General features: G+C 40.8%; 1 protein-coding gene across 1 annotated transcript in view; it reads left to right on the plus strand.

Moving 5' to 3' along the window:
- The window catches only part of OSTF1 (osteoclast stimulating factor 1), a 34,698-nt gene extending 14,424 nt beyond the window's left edge, over window positions 1-20,274 (plus strand). The window contains exons 2-10 of the mRNA XM_083186121.1: window positions 1,402-1,448; window positions 2,407-2,457; window positions 4,580-4,643; window positions 6,503-6,556; window positions 8,513-8,620; window positions 15,771-15,820; window positions 16,386-16,464; window positions 18,004-18,102; window positions 19,784-20,274. Coding sequence (XP_083042247.1) covers window positions 1,402-1,448; window positions 2,407-2,457; window positions 4,580-4,643; window positions 6,503-6,556; window positions 8,513-8,620; window positions 15,771-15,820; window positions 16,386-16,464; window positions 18,004-18,102; window positions 19,784-19,842 — 611 coding nt within the window. The 3' untranslated portion in view covers window positions 19,843-20,274. The remainder of the gene's footprint in view (window positions 1-1,401; window positions 1,449-2,406; window positions 2,458-4,579; window positions 4,644-6,502; window positions 6,557-8,512; window positions 8,621-15,770; window positions 15,821-16,385; window positions 16,465-18,003; window positions 18,103-19,783) is intronic.
- Window positions 20,275-21,175: the final 901 nt, after the last annotated feature.

The following is a 21,175-nucleotide window of genomic DNA, read 5'->3' on the forward strand; positions in this document are numbered from 1 at the left end:
CTACGAAATGGCTCTTGCTTGAGGGGTTTCTCACTCCTATGATGAGGTAATTTTTCCAATGCAGCCACAATGTATCGTGACCCACCTGTAAGACTATTACCCAAACTAGAACAACATACATCTCTTTGCTATTCTCAAAATATATCCCAACCTGACATCCACTTTGAACTAGAGCTGCATCTCTTATGAACCCACATTACCTCTTCCCATTCAAAGTTTATTAGCATTTCTTCAAGCTGCACCCACTCTTTGGAATGCCTTCCTATACAATATAGTTGGCAGAGTGTTGCAATCTCAATCTGACTTGAAAAAGTCAGATTACCCGACACCGTCCTCCAGCCTGCCTCTCGCTGGGTCCTGCTTCGCTCACCTGTCCTGCTGCCAGGCCGAGTGAGAGCAGCTCACGCGATGCTGACCCGCCTCCCGCCCACCTACGTCACTCACCTGGTCATGGCGCTGGCCAGGGGAGATTTTGCTGCTAATTGAATAGCCCAAGTCAGTTCCATTCCGACCAAAAAAATGTTGGAATGGATCCGACTTAAATTGAATATGCCCCTATGTCCTAACTCCCTTTCTCTCAGCAGAGACATGTGGGCATGAAAAAAATACCTTGTCCTCAACGATCCAGATGACTGGTGGCAGCTGGCAGTGCGCATATTCGACATTGTCACGTTTGCAGAAAAAAAAAAGAGGTGGTGGTGGGAGGGACCTTAAGTCCCTCTATCTCACTCACAGAAATAAAAGCGCACCCTCATTTGAAAATGAGGGGTCCCCTCTTTCAGACAATGTGCCCATACTTTGCTATAATAGAGTATATACTGAAGAAGAAAAAAACAATATGCTGTCTGATAGATGATCATTTATTATGCAAGCAGAAGCTGTTGGCCTTTTTGGGCAGCTGGGGCGTTTGAGGAAATTAGTTGCACAATTTAAATGCTAAACCGTTGGTAGAATATCTTTTATATTGCTGAAGCCTAAAACTATGTAATTCAGTTAATGGAAAAACACTCGGCAGCTGTACTTTCAGTGTTTAAAATTGAAGGTGAAATAAAGACAATTCAAACAAAGGCAGTATTGACTATTATTATTATTGACTATTAGCCTTACATATATTAATGTTTAAATGTTACATGTAAGCTTCTAGTTGGATATTGTATTTCTTTTCACCTTTTATATAGACTAAGAAAAGTTTTTCATATTTGTATGAAATGTATTAAAAAGAGCTCTATCCACCTGACCTAAGAAGTACAGTAGTAGTAGTACAGTTTTGGCTGAATGTTAATTATTGATAAAAACATCTGATATATCATTATTTATTTTATATATAAAAAGATTAATTATTATTTATATAAAGTTAACTAATATTCTGGCTATTATCGTCTTCTTTCCATTCTCTTTCAGGACAAGTGAAAGTATTCCGGGCTTTGTATACATTTGAACCTAGAACGGTAACCCCCTGCTTTCCCCATTTGCAGTGATTCTTGTTGCTTGCTTAATGGAAATTGTTTAGTCTTAATTCATAGAATAAGAATAAATCTTTCATGCCACATCCTTTGCAAAACAAATTCACTTATAAGTCACATTCATTTTTCCATTATCTGTAAAAGAGATGTACTATGAACCTTATTCTGGTCCATTCAGTAGTGGGTGTTTGTTCGCTCGGGGCCAATGTTTTCACAATGCGCATTTCTGAACATGTGCATACGCTGGGTGCGTGCGGCCACGGCAAACAGATTGTTCGCTTGGTGTACGCACCCAAGCTTGTGGGCGGGAGGGCCTGGGGCGGCGGGCAGGGGTAACCATGAAAACGCTGGGCGTTCCCATGGTGATCTCCTGGAGACATGGGTGCTGGGGGCGGGCAGCTGACCTCACCGGATGTCAGCTGCCCGCCCATTTCCGCGAGAACGTGCACACGTATAAAAGTGACCTGAGAGTCACTTTACATATGCGTGTACGCACCACATCTTTCGAGGTTCCCACTGGCATGCGAATGGATGTATATGTAAATCATCCATTCGCATGCCATGCGAACGTACGCGCCATGCAAATAGTGGGCCGGCGTACCACCATTCGCAGTTCGGGTTCTGGTTGACTCGCAAAGATGCAATTTGCATGCGAGTGAATCAACCAGAATAACCCCCTACTGTATGTACAGCATAACAAGAGAAATTGTACATTTTTGCATATGGAAAGTAAGAACAGGGCTGCTTCTTCTTCAGGCCACAGACCAACACAGCAGTGTGCAAACTGATCTTTGTACAAGTCTCCTTTTCTGTACTGCCCACTACTTGCTCTGTTACCAAGCCATCAGTCATGCTTGCATAGTTAACCAAATTGTTAAATAGGTTCTCGTCACTTTAATTCATATTTTAATCTATACATATGTGTTTGCTTTAATATTTTCAGCCTGATGAACTGTATTTTGATGAAGGGGATATTCTTTACATTTCAGACATGGTGAGTTTGATTGTAGTTTATACTGTATGTGTGTGTAAGTGTACCAATACACCACCAGCTGTCAGGTTGCCCCTAATATTGATCATAAATTGATTGAGAGGGTTCTTTACTATTAAAGCTATACCCCCCCCCCCCCCACAAGAACAAACAAACAAAAAACACAGACCACAACAAAATTGTATTCTCACGGTGCAAATTTTAAAACCACTTCCCTTTTGTTAGGCACACAACCATCCATGACTGATAACATGTAAAGCAGTGATGGCTGTAGCCCCTGCCAATCCTCAGAGACTTGCAGCCAGCATACTGTATACAATCTGTTGCATACATCTCCGCATGTATGTTTATATGTGATAACCAGCCCCCTCACCCGTCTTGCACTATGTAGTCAGCGATGCAGTTGCTGCATGTAAATATTGTACAGACACCAGAGAAAAAAACTGTTGGTGTATGTTGTAGAAAAATACACATGTGTGCTCATATATCATTGCTAAAGATGTGCAAAACAGACTCTCTCGACATGCCAGGTCCCATGAGTTTCTGCTAGTGACTGGAGTATTTTCTGCCATGTGGCTGGTGCACTGTGAGACTCTGCTCATTCATTTGATATATGATGCTTGTATATCTGTGTATGATCAAGACGCCCAATGCTAGCAATGTCACACAGGACCTTACAGCTCAGTTTTGCCTGACAGCTTACTCTGCATGGCATATTGAGGCTAGATGTATCTGGGCACATCTACTGTATATTCTCCAACGATTATAGCTGCAATAGGAAATTTATCCATCTCTTACCAGCTCCCAAATATTTCACATTGCACAACTCTATAAAACATTTATTTATTATGTTACTTATATAGCGCACACATATTCTGTAGCACTTTAAAGAGAATATTTGAACATTTACATCAGTCCCTGCCCCAGTGGAGCTTACATTCTACATTATATTCCCTACCACATGTACTCTCGGTGTGGTTTAGGATCCCGACAGTCATTATCCCGATGTCGGGATCCCGACTGGCCGGACCCAGATAGCATGGTGAGCACAACAAAGCCCCTTGCAGGCTTGCCATGCTGTGGGCACGGTGGCTCGCTGCGCTCGCCAAATATTCTATTCTCCCTCTATGGGGGTCGTGGACCCCCACGAAGGAGAATAGTCGTGTGTCTGGGTTTTGACTGTCGGATCCCGACGTCGGGTAACTGACTGTCGGGATCCCGTCCAGCACCCATGTACACTCACACACATTCATTCTAGGGTTCATTTTTGTTGGGAGCCAATTACTGGAGTACCCGCAGTAAACCCACGCAAGCAAGGGGAAATATACAAACTCTGTACATTTAGGGACACTGTGGTAATCTAACCAATGACCTCAGCACTGTGAGGTAGTAATGCTAACCATTACATTGTCCATGTTGCCTCATGTATGTTCATTGTTTTTTAAGTATAGTTTCCATTTTACAAATAATTATAGATTCCTTATTCTTGTATATAAATTGCATCACATCTCTATGCCCAATGGGGCAGTTCAGTTTAGTCAAGAAATCAAATATCCATTGTTTTTCCATTTATTAGCTGCTGCTATTTCTTGTATAAAGTGAGGAAAAATTAATGCTTTAAATTGAATCTTAAAAGGTATCCTTGCTGACTGTTGCAGTCATGCTTTTGTATTACTGTAGTAATTTTATAAACTTATTTGTACAAATTGGTAATACTGGGTTTTCTTGTTTTATTTATGTTAGCTTGTGCGCTTTATTTCAACGGCAGAATCAATTCTCCACTTTTTTTGTCCCCTTACCAATTTTGAATATGGAAATCTGGAAACAATCACTGTGCTTATGAAGTAAATAAGCTGTGCATCATTTGTAATATATAAATAAAACTGGAATATAAATGTTTTCATGTTTTGGGTGGAGATGATTGGAAGGGGCTGCTACTGTTACCTGTTATGAGGCAATGAATAGATTCTGTTGTAATGGATTGTCTTTGGACATCTGCTCGTGTCCTCACATGCTCAAATCTATAGTGATATATTGTTTTAAAATTATACTGCACATTAACTAACTTGACGGTAGTTACATAGTACTGGATTTCCATTTATAAACGTCTTTTTAATTTCTCAAGACTGATACAAATTGGTGGAAAGGGACTTGTAAAGGAAAAACGGGACTAGTGCCAAGTAATTATGGTAAGAAATTTTTATCTTACAAATATTACTCAATGATTTGTGACTGGTTAAAACACATTTTGTCCAAGATGCTTATTTTTCTTTTCTTTCCTTTGATTTTGCTGGTAAATCGTTATGTGCATGATGACGTTCAGGATTTAGCTATGGCAGATAGTTGAAGTGATTCCAGTGATCACAAAAAAATATGTTTGATTGTTTTTTTAAATTAAGAGGCGATTATAACTTTAAGGGGTGTACTCCATGCCAGGGGCGAGCTGTTACAGCGATCAGTGCTGCCTGCTTGCTGTCACAGCTCGCGCGGTCAGTATTCAACTGACCCCCCTGCATAGGCCGATTCCCCCTTGCTCCATTTTTGGAGCAAGTGGGAATCGGCGTATGCGGCCGCTGAAACAGCGAAACTCGCGGCTAAATGCAGTGGGCTCTCATCAGCCCCGAGCCTCGCTGTTTGGGGGAATCCTCGCCGTCCTCTGACAGTGAGGATTCCCGCGGAACATTGAATACAGTGAGCGGCCGCCGTGGGGGTTAACCAGCGAGGATCGCTTGTTTTTTGTGATACCCGCCATTTAACCCCTTCGTCGGCCGCATTGAATACGGGCCTAAAAATATTTGCAACTGATAAATCCAAATTTAATCTTTCAGCAATCTTAATATGTATTTCTAATGTTTTATTATTGTCCGTATGTTCCGGAATTTAATGGTTGCTTCATAGGCAGAATGCAGTGTCTGAGTTAAACAATTTTATTCAGTTATATAAGGCTTGAATAAACACCATGCTGTGTCTAGACTCTGTAGTGCTCTATGTGTTTTTGTGTGAGTTTTTCCATGAAAAAAAGAATATAATTCGCAAAGTGACGAGAATGGTACGCACAAGCAGCTTTAATTACTTTTTTTAAATGATTTAAATAACTATATAGCACAAGGATTTTGATACATTAAAACATTGTGGTATTTAAAAAGTGTCGTTTTCCAATTTTAGGAAATAATTATCTGTATGTGTTTAAAAATTGTCATTTGCAATTCATTAGCTATATATACACTGAGAGTCCTACTGATTATGACCACTGAGTTAGTGCTTTGTTGAGCTACCGCTTGCCCTTAATATGGTTTGAATTTTTCTGGGCTGGATTCTACTCACTCTCTGAATGTTTTGTTGGAAATATTTGTCAAAATGTGCTGAAACGCATATCTATAATGTTGCCTTCACCAGCCTGAAGATGATGCAAGAAGTATCCATGCTTTTGTCAGACCACATAACCAGTTTCCAATAATTTAGTGTACAATGAGTTGCCTCATCCTGTTTGCATCAGATCACAATGACATACAGACAGACCTTCAGTTTCTGTAGCCCATACAATGTTATGTGCAGTGTACTGTTCATTGATAGGTCACATGAATTGGTTCCTGATTCATATCTGTAATTTGATGCACTGTTGTCCGTCTTTGGTACAGAATAAGTCAACCCACTCTCCTTTCCACTTGAGCATCCATTAGCCATTTAGGACTAAAGGCCTTGCTCTCCTAACTAGTTTTGGTCCGTCCAGTTTTGGACCACTGGGTTTACACTTTAACTGTTGCTGTCCTCAAACAATCCACCTATGCAGCCATTCTACTAAAGCTTGTGCTGCTGCTTCTGCGAGTTCCAACAACCATTCTACTTTTCAGATTACGCTGTTTACCAATTGTTTCATGAGTTTTGCATGTCATTAAACCTGAATTCCTCCATCTTTTTGTTCTTATACAGGTTTACAAATCCTATAGCAACCTTTTGAGGTATATCCTCAATATCCTAATAATTGGGTGCTTATTCCACTAGGCACCAGGATAAGCAGATAACGTATTGTTTAACATTTCCTTCACAGTTGCTGAGCAAGCTGAATCTATTGACAATCCATTGCACGAGGCAGCTAAAAGGGGTAAGTGTTTTCGGGGATTATGCTCTCTGCAGTCTTTGTTCATTCCACTATGACTTTAGGCTTTCATTTACACTTCAAGTAGTACTGACTTTCTAAGTGCTGGCCACCCTGATACACATCTGGCCACACAGACAGCCCTCTAACCCATAAAAGGTCTGCCTTTTACCCGTCATCACAGTATTAAGTTAAAATCAAATATTTAATTAAAGAAATTCACACCTACTGTAATAACATTTATATTTATTTACAGTTTCTTATATAGCGCAGCAGATTCCGTTGCGCTTTACAATAGTAGACAGTGATAAGACAAACTGGGCAACAACAGCGAGCCATTGAGCCCGAAGCGTGGCGAGGGGACGCGGACTACTTTTACATGTATTCCGCGTCCCCTCGCGGGGCTCGCTGCGCTCGCCGCGCTTCGGACTCGCTGCGCTCGCCACACTATATAAAATCGACTCCACCTGCAGTGTCCTTCCGGCTGCAAGAGGGAGGGGACGCCGCAGAGTCCAGTAGGTGATGGAGACCCCCCGCAAACCACATTACAGGTATCACGTGGGGCCTCTTTTACCGCACTGCGATGCCAGCCGCATATAGTACATATGCGCTGGTATCGCGGCGGCCAGGCGGTGATGTATATTAATACATCCCGCCCTAAGGCCCTTATTTTGGATCACTCAAATGGACAAAACTATGTGTACTGCAGGTGAGGCACATGTAACTTGTGCAGAGAGAATTAGATTTGGGTTGGTTTTTACCTCAAAGTGAGAACATGTGGCAATAGTTTGGTGAGGGGTATGCAGGCAATTGCAGTAGTCAGGGTAGGAGATGAGAGAGTTAGGCCAACCTTCGGGTGGCGATACCCTATAGAAGCCTATGGGCTTCTATCGCCTCCCGCTGCCCGGCGTCCCCCCCCCCTCCCCTGTCCTCCGTGCTGCTCCTCATCCCGCAGCAGCATGATGCAGCTGGGATGTCCTTCCGGCTGCAGGAGGGAGGAGAAGAGGCCGGGGACGCCGCAGAGTCCAGGAGGTGACAGAGACCCCCCGCAAACCACATTACAGGTATCGTGGGGGACCTCCGTCACTGCACTGCAATGCCAGCTGCATATAGTACATATGCACTGGTATCGCGGCAGCCAGACGGAGAGGGGCGGCGATGTATATTAATACATGCTGCCCTAAGGCCCTTATTTTGGTTCACTCGCAAAGGCAAATTCCTTCTCAAATGGACAAAACCATGTGCACTGCAGGTGAGGCACATGTAACTTGTGCAGAGAGCATTAGATTTGGGTGGGGTTTTACCTCAAAGTGAGAACATAGAGTTGCAAAGTGGCAATAGTTTGGTGAGGGGTATGCAGGCAATTGCAGTAGTCAAGGTAGGAGTTGACAAAGAGAAAAAGGATAACTTCAACACTACAGTAGGTTGAAAAAACCTAGAGCGCTAGAATCACATGTGGCTTCCTTAAACGCAGCTGCTATGAGGGGGATGGTTAGTCCCTTTAAAAGTACAAGAAAAACAAAGAAATAAAGCAGCGCTTAAATGATAGAGAGGGTGAATCAATTTAAATTAAAATGATTTTAATATCACATGGTAACAACACCTAGAATAATAATATTAAAATAGCAGCAGAGGTTTCCTGTTCCTGTAAAGTTAGAAAGTGAGGTGGAGATGATGAGCTAGGCTACACACACCTCAGAATGATGTGTTCCCGCCCGATCTTCCATTTGAGATTTTGTACCTTGTGTACACACAACATGATGTACCATGCCATGCTGTAGTTTACCAGTTCTCATTAGAATTAATATATGATTTCTTTGACTATTATACAGTAGGTTTCCATATCAATTTCCTTATGGTCAGCACATCAACAATGTCTGATTATTTTATGTTCTGGATAAGGAGAGCATATTTATCTTCATGTATAATGTAAAATGACCTAATATTTCCCATACGTATTAGGTAACTTAAGCTGGTTAAGAGAGTGCCTGGAGAACAGAGTTGGGGTCAATGGTTTGGATAAAGCCGGAAGCACTGCTTTATACTGGGCATGCCATGGAGGACATAAAGGTACTTCCTCATTGGGGTTATTTTAATATTCTATGGGAGAATGTTATTTTTAGTATGTAGTGGACTAAAGGTAAGTAATATTGAACTTTTTTCCAGAAGAAACTATGTTGAAATAATTTCACATATAACTGCTTCAAATAAAGCTGTACCTTTTTTTAGTTTAACTGAACATTTGTACCATCATTTTAACTTATCGTCTAGATTATAGACCATGCTTGTTTTTACAAGATAACCAGACTCCTTTTCCCTAAATATTCTGCTCAGCTAATACTAGAATCTGTTGCATATCTAGAGTGGAATGAAGTACTGACGGATCTTGCAATTCTTTTATATTGTGCATGCACTACAAGCCCAAGTCAGATCGCATTACCCCAATTTTGAACAGCCATAGTTTCAGTTTAGACGCCGCCCCGCTAGAGTGAAATCCGGCCTTGCAAATTAATATGCTCTCTGTGCGAATGGATGTGTACGGCTACAAATCCATTCACCTACGTGCGAATATGTCCAAAACCAGAACAGGTTCCCATTAATACCCCTTTTCAACTTGCAGTCCCGGGACACTACCCGGGAATGTACCCTTTCAATTGCATTCAGACCTGGGATCGACCCGGGACTGCAAGTGGAAAAGGTTGTGCTGTAAAGCAGAGCGAGCACGCCGGCTAACGCTGATCCTTACTATGCACTTCATGCCGCTGCTCCTCCGCCACCTCTGCCCGGGCCGTGCACGGAGATCCGGGCTGCTCGGGCACTCCGCTCACTGCAGCCGCACACTGGAAACTGACACCGTCCTCAAAATGGCTCAGAGTCCACCCGCCCCGCGCCGTCATTTGGCTTCATTCCTTAAGGGCGGCCTGGGAACTGGCTGCTGAAATCATTCTGGTAGCGGAAAGTCCAGTGTACCCGATCGAGACCATTCACACTGACGGCATCCCGTGTCGATTCCGGGTCCTACCCAGGTCAGGACCTGGGTAGAGATCCCGGAATGCTGAACACGGGATATTCCTCAAAGACCCTTTCACACTAAATCCCGGGTTGATGCACGTTCATGTGCAAAAACCCGGGATATTTTTGGAAAATGGGTATAAATGGTTTTTACACTGGGCACAACTCTTGGCAGGTCCTGCTTAGCCCTGGACTTACTCAGCTGCTCTGATGAAAACAGGCATATCCTGCTACTGATGTCACACACACCCTCCCCTAAAATGCTTGGGCATGCCTGCATTTTCTGTGAAGCTCTCTGCATTTTTCTTAGCACTCCAACTAAACGTCCGGTTTCCACCTCCTGATGCCTACTTCCTGTTAATCACCTTGCAAATGGCATACGCATATAAATAGTTGCAAGATAGCCTTGCCCATGTTTACTGCAAACAGTATGCATGAACAGTGTATTGATAATCGGCATCTGCTCTGAATTACTCCATGCATGTCCATTGGATTGGGTGTTTGCACATAGAATGTACTTGGTGGTTCTGTAGAGCGACTAAAAGTATGGCGTCACATAGACAAATTGTTGTTTTACATGAAAACTGACTTATTTATCAAATGAGTTGCAAAATGGACATATAGGCAAGACCCTGGCAAGGTTAGAAATTATTTTTATTTGAAATAATAATTTTTTCCTTCAAACTTTGCTATGTGAAAGAATGCTCCTTTTGCAGCAATTACAGCATGGACAGAGGAATTAATCCACACAGTGTAGTAGTATGTTTGCCAGGTCATCCCTGTAATATGAGGTGTCTGTGAATTCAGTATTTCACATGGATGGAGGTGCTTCCCAGGAATCTGTCAAATATGTACTAAAAAAGAGAGAAGATTTGAGTACCCCTTGTAGGAATCCTTTTTTCTTTCTCTCTTCTTTAGCAATTACAGCATGGCAGAACTTTGGCATTCTAGCTATTAATTTGTCGAGGTAATCTGAAGAAATGTCACTCCACGCTTCCTGAAGCACCTCCCACAAGTTGGCTTGGCTTGATGGCCACTTCTTGAGTACCATACGATCTAGCTGCTTCCACAACAGTTCAATGGGTTTGAGATCTGATGACTGCACTGGCCACTCCTTTACAGACCATGCACCAGCTGCCTGCTTCTTGCCTAAATAGTTCTTCCATAATTTAGAGGTGTGTTTTGGGTCTTTGTCCTGTTGAAGGAGGAAATTGGCTCCAATCAAGCGCTGTCCACAGCTTATGGCATGGTGTTGCAAAATGGAGTTTTATCTTCCTTAGTCAAAATCCTTTTTACCTTGTACAAATCTCCCACTTTACCAGCACCAAAGCAGCCCCAGACCATCACATTACCTCCCCCATACTTGATAGATGGGGTCAAGCACTCTTCCAGCATCTTCACTTGTTCTGCATCTCACAAATGTTCTTGTATGTGATCCAAACACCTCAAACTTCAATGTCTTCCTCTGTCCAATGTCTGTTTTTTTTTTTGCCCATATTAATCTTTTCCTTTTATTGGCCAGCCTCAGATATGGCTTTTACTTTGCAACTCTGGATGGCCAGCATCCAGGAGTTGCCTCTTGACTGTAGACTTTGACATTGGTGTTTTGCAGGTACCATTTTATGAAGCAGCCAGTTGAGGACCTGTGCGGCATCTATTTCTCAAACTAGAGACTGTAATGTACTTCTTCTTGTGCACCAAGGCCTCCCACTTCTCTTTCTACTCTGGTTAGAGCCTTTTTGTGTTGTTCTATGAATGGAGTAGTACACACCATTGTAGGAAATGTTGAGTTTCTTGGCAATTTCTAGCATGTAATAGCCTTCATTTTGAAGAACAAGAATAGACTGTCAAGTTTCTCATGAACGTTCTCTTTTTTTCTGTCCATTTGGAGATTATAATCGAAACCACAAATGTGATGCTCCAGGTACTCAAATAGCTCAAAGGACGGGCAGTTTTATATCTTCTCTAATGAGCAAACCCATTTTTGCACAAAAGTTTTGTAATCCTCCATTAGACTTCTAACGCGATTAGCAAACAATATACCATTCGAACACTGGAGTGATGGTTGCTGGAAATGGGCCTCTATACACTTATGTAGGTATTTCATTAAAAACAATGGTCCACATGCACTAAGCTTCAAAAGTGATAAACAGCCAGCCAATCAGCTCCAGACACCTCTACCTCAACATAGAACAATATACATTTTGTACCTGCTACCATCAAACGGTTATTTCAAGCGGGCATAAAGAATCAACGAATATTTCAGTGAACGCACTATGCGTTCCACACTGTTGACCCACACGCTGCCGGAAGCACGTCATCAGCCGGCACCACTATCCTGTCCGTCCCAGCTCGACGAACACACTCGGTGGTGGTGGAACGCAAAGTGCGGTTCATACACCGCTACTTCAGCTTCACGCCCGGCCGTCGTAATATCGACATATTTAGTGGCATTTTAACAATAATATAAGTATACCCTATTATAGATGCTCACTTTTTCAAGCGGGAATACCTAAATTTATGAAGTATGTAATATGATCACATTCCAGTCAGTCAATTCCCCGATGTTGGATAATAGATAAACTAGAGGTATGGGAGTTGTAACAACCAGCTGTCTGGGCAAACACATAATTTAGCATCACCAAAGTATTGTGCATTAATTATAATAAAAACAAGAAAAACACATCTATACAAAAAATGGACCTAAATGGAAAAATATTTGAAAGAATATTAGAAAAAATAGATATTAAAAGCCATTTGCCCAGCGCCACCAGTTGCTCATAGCTATATAGCCCTAATTATATATATTTTTCCAAGGGATATTACTTGTGAGTTCAGTCCATATCCAGGAGATATCCACAACAAAAATTATTCAAACTCTAATCTCCTTCAAAAAATGTACATTTTTTGGGGTAATTGAGACCCATGGTTATAGGTATTACCACCTTCTAAATCATAAAAATATTGATAGGTGGTTCACCTTATTAAGGCCCTTTGGTGACATTGTCTCCAAATTATGTATCCACCTTGCCTCGGCCTTGAGTAGGGTGAGTCCTCTATCTCCACCACTTGGGGGAGAGGTATCTAATCTATGATCATCCCTCTCAATGTAGAGATCTGGTGTTGGAGCTTCAAAAAGTGGGATGCCACTGGCTTGTAGGTGAATCTAGTTTCGTATGCCAAATGAATTGAAGAGCTATGTCGAGTAACTCTCACTCTATAAGTCCGAATAGTCTTTCCGACATAAAAAAGCCCACAGGGGCAGGTGAGGAAATAGATGATCTGATCGAGCTGGCATGTCAATCTATATTTCAGATATATCTTTTTCCCACTCTGTGGGTGACAAAAGAACTTGCCAGTCTGCATGGCTCTACAGGCTGTACATCCGAGACAATGATAACAACCTTTGGCTTGGCTTAACCAGTTAATCTTGTGTGATACTCACTAATGGTGAGGAAGCTGGTAGTTTGTTAAATGCAGGATCTGTTTTGACCAAGTCCCAATGCTTCTTGATAGATCTTTAGCTAAAACTCAAATTTGTGTCACATCTAACATTCAAGATAGCTCTCCTGGGTGTGATTGTTTTCGGTTGGTTATACCTACGCAACATCTCACGAATCAGACCATTCCTCTCCACTGCCGCGACCAAAATTCTCATTCACTCTCGTCATCTCCTGCCTTGACTACTGCAACATCCTTCTCTCTGGGCTACCTCTCACCCGCCTCGCACCTCTCCAATCCATTCTTAACGCTGCTGCTAGGTTCATCTTCCTCTCCCGCCGCTCTACCTCCGCCTCCCCCCTCTGTCTATCTCTTCACTGGCTCCCCATTCCTTTCCGAGTTCTCTTTAAATTCCTCACCACCACCTACAAGGCTCTCTCCTCCTCCACCGATCTTTACCTCTCTTCACTGATCTCTATCCACACTCCCTCCCGTCCTCTTCGCTCCATCGCTGACCGCCGACTGACCTCTCACCTTATCACCTCCTCCCACTCCCGTGTCCAAGACTTCTCTCCCGCTGCCCCCCCTGCACTGGAACAACCTCCCGCCACCCATCAGGCTTTCTGATTCCCTTACCTCCTTCAAGCGCTCCCTCAAAACCCGCTATTTTTGACTAGCCTATCCCTCCTCCTAACCTCTTTTGATCCTCCTATCCTGCCTCCGTTCCCATCCGTTCCTACTTATCCTATTGTTTTTCATTCGTCCACCCACCTCCTTTTAGTATGTTAACTGTTATGAGTAGTGCCCTCGTTCCTTACTTACTCACCCTACCTCTTTACCTCACCTGTGCTCCTGTCCTGTTCTTCCCTTCCTCTACTTCATCTTCAGTCTCCTCGACAATTTCGACACCTACTTCTGAACGGATGCTGATTTTAGTTCTACCAGCTATACCCCTATTTATGCTGTATTTTATCAACACACCCTGTACGTTACCTTGTAATTAGTTTTTTGTTTGCTATGTACGGCGCTGCAGACACTGTGGCGCCTTATAAATAAACGTACTACTACTACTACTTGGCAACAATATTTCTTGCCCTGGTGAGGCATCTACGCAACACGGTCCTGCTGTAGCCTCTGTCTAAAAATCTTTCTTGGCACTCTTTGATCTGTACCTTAGCCTGAACCTCATCCGAGTTATTACGCAAAACACTTACCATTTTGGATATCGGGAGGCTAGACTTTAGATGTGGTGGATGGTGGCTAGAGGCCCATAGTAGCATGTTCGGTCAGTCGGTTTTCTGAACAACGTTTACTCCAACAGCTGATCTTTAAATGACAATGTAAGATCCAGAAAATTAACAGAAACTGCATCAGCACAGGCAGTAAACCAACTTGGTGAGTCCAATGCATTGAGTGTCTCTACCATTGCTTGAAACGATAGATTATCACCTCTATAGATCACTAGGATGTCATCAATAAATCTACAGAGGAATACTATGTTGCCAGTATAACACGTCAAAATTCATGCTCATACCAGCTCATAAAGGTGTTGGCATAAGCAGGGGCCAAATTGGACCCCATAGCCATTCCTGCAATTTGCATATAGTATTTCCCTAGATACCTGAAGTGGTTCATCTCCAATACTACTGTTAGGAAGGACAAAATAAATTCAATGGGCAGACCATCATATGGGCCATGCAATAGAGCCTTCTCAACTGCAGCTATGCCCTCTCTATGTGGAATAACAGTATAAAGAGAACAAACATCCATAGTGGCTAATACGCAGCCTTCAGGAAATATCTGAAATGAGTTGGCCTGTATCTTCGGCAATGTATAAACCACCGGGCAGACTGGATGTGGAAAAGGTCCCCAAGTGGACCGAAACGTTGACTCTCCCTTGATATGTGAATAAACCTATACTCTTTATGATTAAACAGCCTGGTGAGTGCTCTCTGCTAATTGACTATCTTTCTATCTATCACCTTGACAAAGGGGCTAGTCCCCGAAACGTTGGGAGATATTTTTGCACAAATAAAAAAATTCCTATTGGAGTGCCGCCGCCTGCCTGCCACTTTCTTGCTACCTATCTGATCCGGAGGGCACCTAGGTATTTGTATCGGAACGTCGGAGTGCCGATCCGCCACCATAAATATATATATATATATATATATATATATATATATATATATATATATATATATATATATATATTATAGTAATATCTGCAATAAGTTTGCCTTCTAAAAGTTTTTTATCTTGAGTTGCAGCCTAGTTTAACTTAGATGAATCTCCAGAGGTCTGCTACTTTTGTGTGCCCTTAATTGTGCTCTCACTAAACATAAGGAGCTGCAAATGTAATAACATTCAGCTCAGATTCTGGATATTGTTTTTTTCGAACACTGTGGCAAAGTGGTGTCTTCTGATACGTATAATTACAAACTTGAATGTGTAAATAGGTTTCTAATTTATCTAGGAGGTTTAGCACAACACCCCTGGGTGATAGACACAGGTTATTTGTGGGTTGTCAAACATCACATCAGACCGGTCTTATAGTGACCCGTGTCAGCCTTGTAGTGGCCCCAGGACAACTCCGCTCTGACCATTTCAGACCTAAGCTGGTCTCAGCAAATTCCTGGATATTTGCTTATGTTTGAAAGGGGTATTAGTAGGTGCCATGAGCACAAACAAATAGTATTTTAAAGAATGCATTACATTACCTTTCTTTAATACATTTACCATATATATATAATGTTTTTTTATCTTCTAGATGTTGTGGAGGTCTTACTTTCACAGCCAAATATTGAACTCAACCAACAGGTAACTTTTTCCATATTTAATAGATATAACAGTTTAGTAGCTATAATAATTGGTTATTTCAAGGTAAGCAGTCTAATCCTGCAATAAAACAGCACATTAACCAGAAAGTGTACATCTATAACTTACTGATTGATGCAAGTTTGTGATAATGAAATCATTTATAATCCTGTCACATGGAGTGGCTATGTAGCAAAATCCATGGTGCCCCAAAAAAGGGCTATCTGGCAAACCGAGGATAGGTGTATGTTTACACATCTGTAGTCCACAAAAGATCCATCCATTGTGCCTAAACACAGAATGGCTTGTTCTCTTCCAATTCATCATTGAACCTATTGCTCAGCTTTGTGTAGTTCTCACTTAAGTTGCCAAGTTTGTATACGAGTTATCAAGTAAACTATGAAACAATTGTCATAGTACATCTTAACATTATAATTAGATCTTGAGTTATTATAAAATGTTACCTTCATATTAGCACTAGGAAAACCAGTTAAAGGGCCTTTCCAGACAACCTACAAAAAGCGACATGTATATGATTGGTAATATATTTGTATCCGATCATCTTCAGAACAAGCTCGGTGACACTGCTCTGCATGCTGCTGCATGGAAAGGGTATGCTGACATTGTTGAATTGTTGCTCCTGAAAGGTGAGATATCTCTAATAGTTTTGTTTCTTCAACTTATTAACACAATAATCGCCAGCATTAAATACAGAAACCCCCCCAGGTGGATTCCATCAGAGGGGCATATTCATTAATGACAATGCATGTTTGAAGTGGAATAACTAAAATGTTGTCCTTTGCTATTCCAACTGTTTGGTGACCTTTTTAGTTTTTAACAAATATGTAATGGGAAGTTATTAGCAGGATTCCTATGATTGTTCGATATGAGTGGCACTAATTTTTGTTTTTTCACACCAACTTGGGTTGGGAGAGTAAGGTAACCATATTTACTCCAGAAGCTTGGATCTCGCGTTTTGAATCTCCTGTAATTTCAGTGCAATCCAAAATGCGTAACAGCTGAGCTTTCCAGGAAAAGTATTTTTTGACCCATTTTCAGATCCAAAGTTGCCTATTTCTAATAATAATTGTAACTTATTTTATTCCTTTCTCAGTAATGTTACCTCCACCTAGTATTGGTTTTTATTGTATTTGTGGTGTTTCTGGAAATATAGGAGTAAATGTACTAAAGTTTCTAATGAAAAGAGGTGATGTTGGCCAGTTTTTGTTTATTTCTCTACTAGTTAAAAGCCCATGAAAATGACTGCTTAGTCCCTAACTGCTCCTACAATACCTCCAATATCTTTCTTCACTCTCTCCATATCCAGGAAGTTTGAAACCTATAGTTTTGGTGCCACCTTCTGTTAAGAAGTATTTTGGTTCGTCCAGCCTCTAGTGGTCACTGACAGTACTTCACCTCAAAAGGACTTAAGGTGCCCATGCACGTGCAATGCGTGCTCCCGTGGGCATATCATCGCACAGTACAAAAAGTATGTGCTGCACATAGTTTTTGTACTGCCTTCGGATCGCATCGCATCGCAGGCAAATCGCATGCGATCCGATGCAATGCAATTTAGTACAAAACGCAAAGGAAAAATCTCACCGTGTATGGGCATCTTTAGCTCTTTATAAATAGTGATTGCTTCCTAGAAATTGATAGACAGGATCTTCTTGTTATCCGCAACATCACCTTTTTTTTTATTTTTAGAAGCTTTAGTAAATGTACCCTTTAGTCTATCTGAAAATAGAATATTTTTTTAAAGAATTGACATGAAAATGTTTTCATATGATAAACAAGTAAACTACTGCTATTCATAAGTAGGTGAGAACCTGATTCTATATTGATCACTCACACAATTTAAGTTAAGGTGCCCATACACGATGCAATTTGGACTAGATCGCATCACATACGTTTTGCAATGCAATGAGATGCAATCTAGTTCAAAGAGTATGTGCAGCACATACTTCTTGAGCAGTGCGATGGGATGTGCACAAGAGCGCGCATCCAATTGTGGCAATTGTACCGTGTATGGGCACCTTTTTAAGCAATTCACATTACAATGTAATATACTTTTCACAATAGTATTGTCTCCTCTAAATGTAATTCTTTCAATAACTACATTTGGTGTTGGTCTGGTGTTTAATAAAAACACTTAGTGCCACTAATGTTTGAATTGAACTTTGTAGGATCAAGGACAGATTTAAGAAATAATGAGAAAAAGTTGGCTTTGGATATGGCCACAAATGCACAATGTGCAACCCTGCTTAAAAAGAGGCAGGCACAAGGTAATTTGTTTTATTTGATTATCTTTGCGATACTGTACCTTTTTTGTTTACTTTGATGTAAGGAGGTCTACTTTTGAATATATTAAATTTTAAATAAATGTGCACACTTTCCTAGTCTGACGTGTCAGTATGTTTCTGTAACAGATAGATAGCCACTGTGTACATCTTCCCATGTGGGGGGGTTTATTGACATTTTAATGTCAGACATACCATAATGCCTGGACAATAAGAGCCCACTATCAGCTATAGTTTTCATGTAAAGGTAATATTAAAAAATAAAAATAAACCAGCAGTAATATTTTGTTACATTTACTCATCACTCTACAGATCTTGTCCATAGCATCGGTCAGTCCTCTTTTCCAGTAGGGTATTGACAAAATAAAATATATTATTTATATATACTTCCCCAATAACTCTAACTCTCTGGCGTTAACCTATTGATATCATTATGTAAGTGCTGATTGGCTGAAGCAGGTGCTCCCTGTTTCTTAGTGAAAATATTATTTTAAAATCCTGGTAGGGCTTCATGTTGGAAAATGCAGTTCATATTTGTGTGCTGACTGGTTGATCTGATCTCTTTCGGGATGCGGTCGTATTGCCGACCCGACTTAGGTCGACAGTCATTAGGTCGAAACCGTTGGGTCGACAGGCAACAAGGTCGCAAAGGGTTCTAGGTCGACATGGATGAAGGTCGACAGGTATCCAGGTCGACATGGTTTTAGGTCGACAAATGCGTTAGTTCGACATGGGTTAGATCGACAGGTCACGAGGTCGACATGGGTTTTTTCACTGTTTGTGGAGCCGACATGTACCGACAGGTGGTATTTCATGCCCTACCATCCACTAGGGCGTGGTGGTGGAATAATATAGTGTGCTGATGCACCTTACCCAAAGCATAGCGAGCGATGCGAGGGGCTGCGGTTGACTTCCAACTGTGTCCAAGTCAACTGTGTCGACATTCGGGTGAAAAAACCCATGTTGACCTAATGCATTTGTCAACCTAAACCCATGTCGACCTTGTCCCATGTCGACCTAGAACCCTGTCGACCTAGTTGCCTGTCGACCCAACGGTGTTGACCTAATGACTGTCGACCAAAGTCGGGTCGACAATAGGATTCACACCCTCTCTTTCTACATGTATTTTACCATTGTTGATTGCACAAAACCCATGCTGTCTTCAGGGTTGCTTTTACAGACAGACATCCGCTGGTCCATATGCCCCAGCTGCAGTGATGCCTTGCAAATGTGCTTGTCCCTGAATTTGTTTAACCCTTTGAGTGCCAAAGTGAATTTGTGAAAATTGCCAAGCAAATATTTTTTGTCATCATAATGACCTGTAATGTTTACCTTTTTATATAGGAAATATAATCTTTTTTACACATTTTTTATTTTAATTTATATAACAAATGTGAGCAACGCTGGCATTTATAGCGGATATGTTGAACATCTCTCACAGAGATGTTGGCACTCAAAGAGTTAATACTGTTTATCTGATCGTTTCTCTATATGGCGTGTCTCCCCTGAAAGAACTGGTGTGTGTGTGTGTGTGTGTGTGTGTGTGTGTGTGTGTGTGTGTGTAAAAAATCATAGGTACAGCATCAGAAGATAATTTTACTATTTTAATTATAGCCTATTTTAAAAATTACGTTGCATACATTTTTTTTTATCGTTCCTTTCATAGGCATTGTACGGACATCTAGCAATGCAGAAGAATATCTCGATGATGAAGACTCAGATTAGTTTTCCTCTGTAGTAATGAATTTGAACGGTTTAGCTACTTGACATTCCGGTGTGCGCCTTCATTTGTAAAGGACCTAACTGCAATGAGATTGTGTTCCAGAAACCTTCCAAAACATTCACAATCTGCCTTTTAATTCTGTATTAGGTTTAACATAAACTGAAGCCGTGTTTTTGTTACGTACATCCACAGAATAACAGGATGAATGCCTTATTTTGCTGTTATACATGTATACTGCTTACTTGTCTTTTTTTTCTCTTTTTTTTTTTTACTTTTTGGTATGTTTTTTTTTTTTGTTTAGGGTTTTTTTTATTATCTGGAAATATCTAATGTACCTAATTTCATCAATTTGATCAAAATAATTTGAAAATGGCTTTAAAAAAAAGTGTTAAAAAAATTAAAATGTTTTAATTGTTAGATAATCAGACCTCAGTTATATTTAAACTTTTTTGCATTTAATAAATATTTGAAATGACTTAATGGAAGATGTTTACTTCTGACAGATATGATATTTATAGACCAGATATCGATATAAATTTATGGTCCCCATAAATCTGCAAGAGATTGGGGCGATCTTCTGATGCCTGGATTGAGGGATCTGACTTGTTTCATTTCAACCAAAAACTTATTAGGATTAGAACGCATAATTTCCCTGGTTCCCCAATAGATTGCTGATCATCGATGGCTTGTGATTTGTGTTTTTGATCAGCAAAACCGATCCGATAGAATAAAGCTGTTGCAGATGTAGGTGGCACTTACTATAGAAAGACAAATAAATAATGCAACAATAAAATAGAGACCATTTTCTGTAGGTCTCGTGAACAAAAGTGCTGATAATCAAATGCAGCCTTCACAGTGGACTAGTCCAATATAATTTTCTGTTGCATTCACTGAAACTGACAGTCGATGTAAAGAGACAGGAGTAGGTAAGTTTTAAGGTGATAGGTTTATAATGGAAATGTGTTTCTGCTTGATGGTTTAAAATGAACCTGCCACTGTTATATAAATGTAATTATCACTAGTGCAGTAACTTTGATTATACACTGTATTCCACATTTAATTAGTAGCTTGTATTTCTTATTTTAGATTACAGGGGCTAGTGCTTGACTGTTCACTTTATCAACAAGTAAATCAAGGGTCTCAAAAGACACAAAAAAGAAAAGTTAAGTTTTCAGAAACATGAAACACTGTGGCAGCATTGTGTTTCCCTTATGTCTACACATGCAGTGACCTGTCAAACAATTATGGTCATTATTTTATGTTTCAGAACAGGGGACTTCCAAACCAAAAATATTAATAATGAGCCTCTTCAAAAACCACATATAATTATTACGC

The sequence above is a fragment of the Crinia signifera genome, chromosome 1, assembly GCF_055691185.1.
Source record: "Crinia signifera chromosome 1, ASM5569118v1, whole genome shotgun sequence".
Taxonomy (NCBI): Eukaryota; Metazoa; Chordata; class Amphibia; order Anura; family Myobatrachidae; genus Crinia; species Crinia signifera.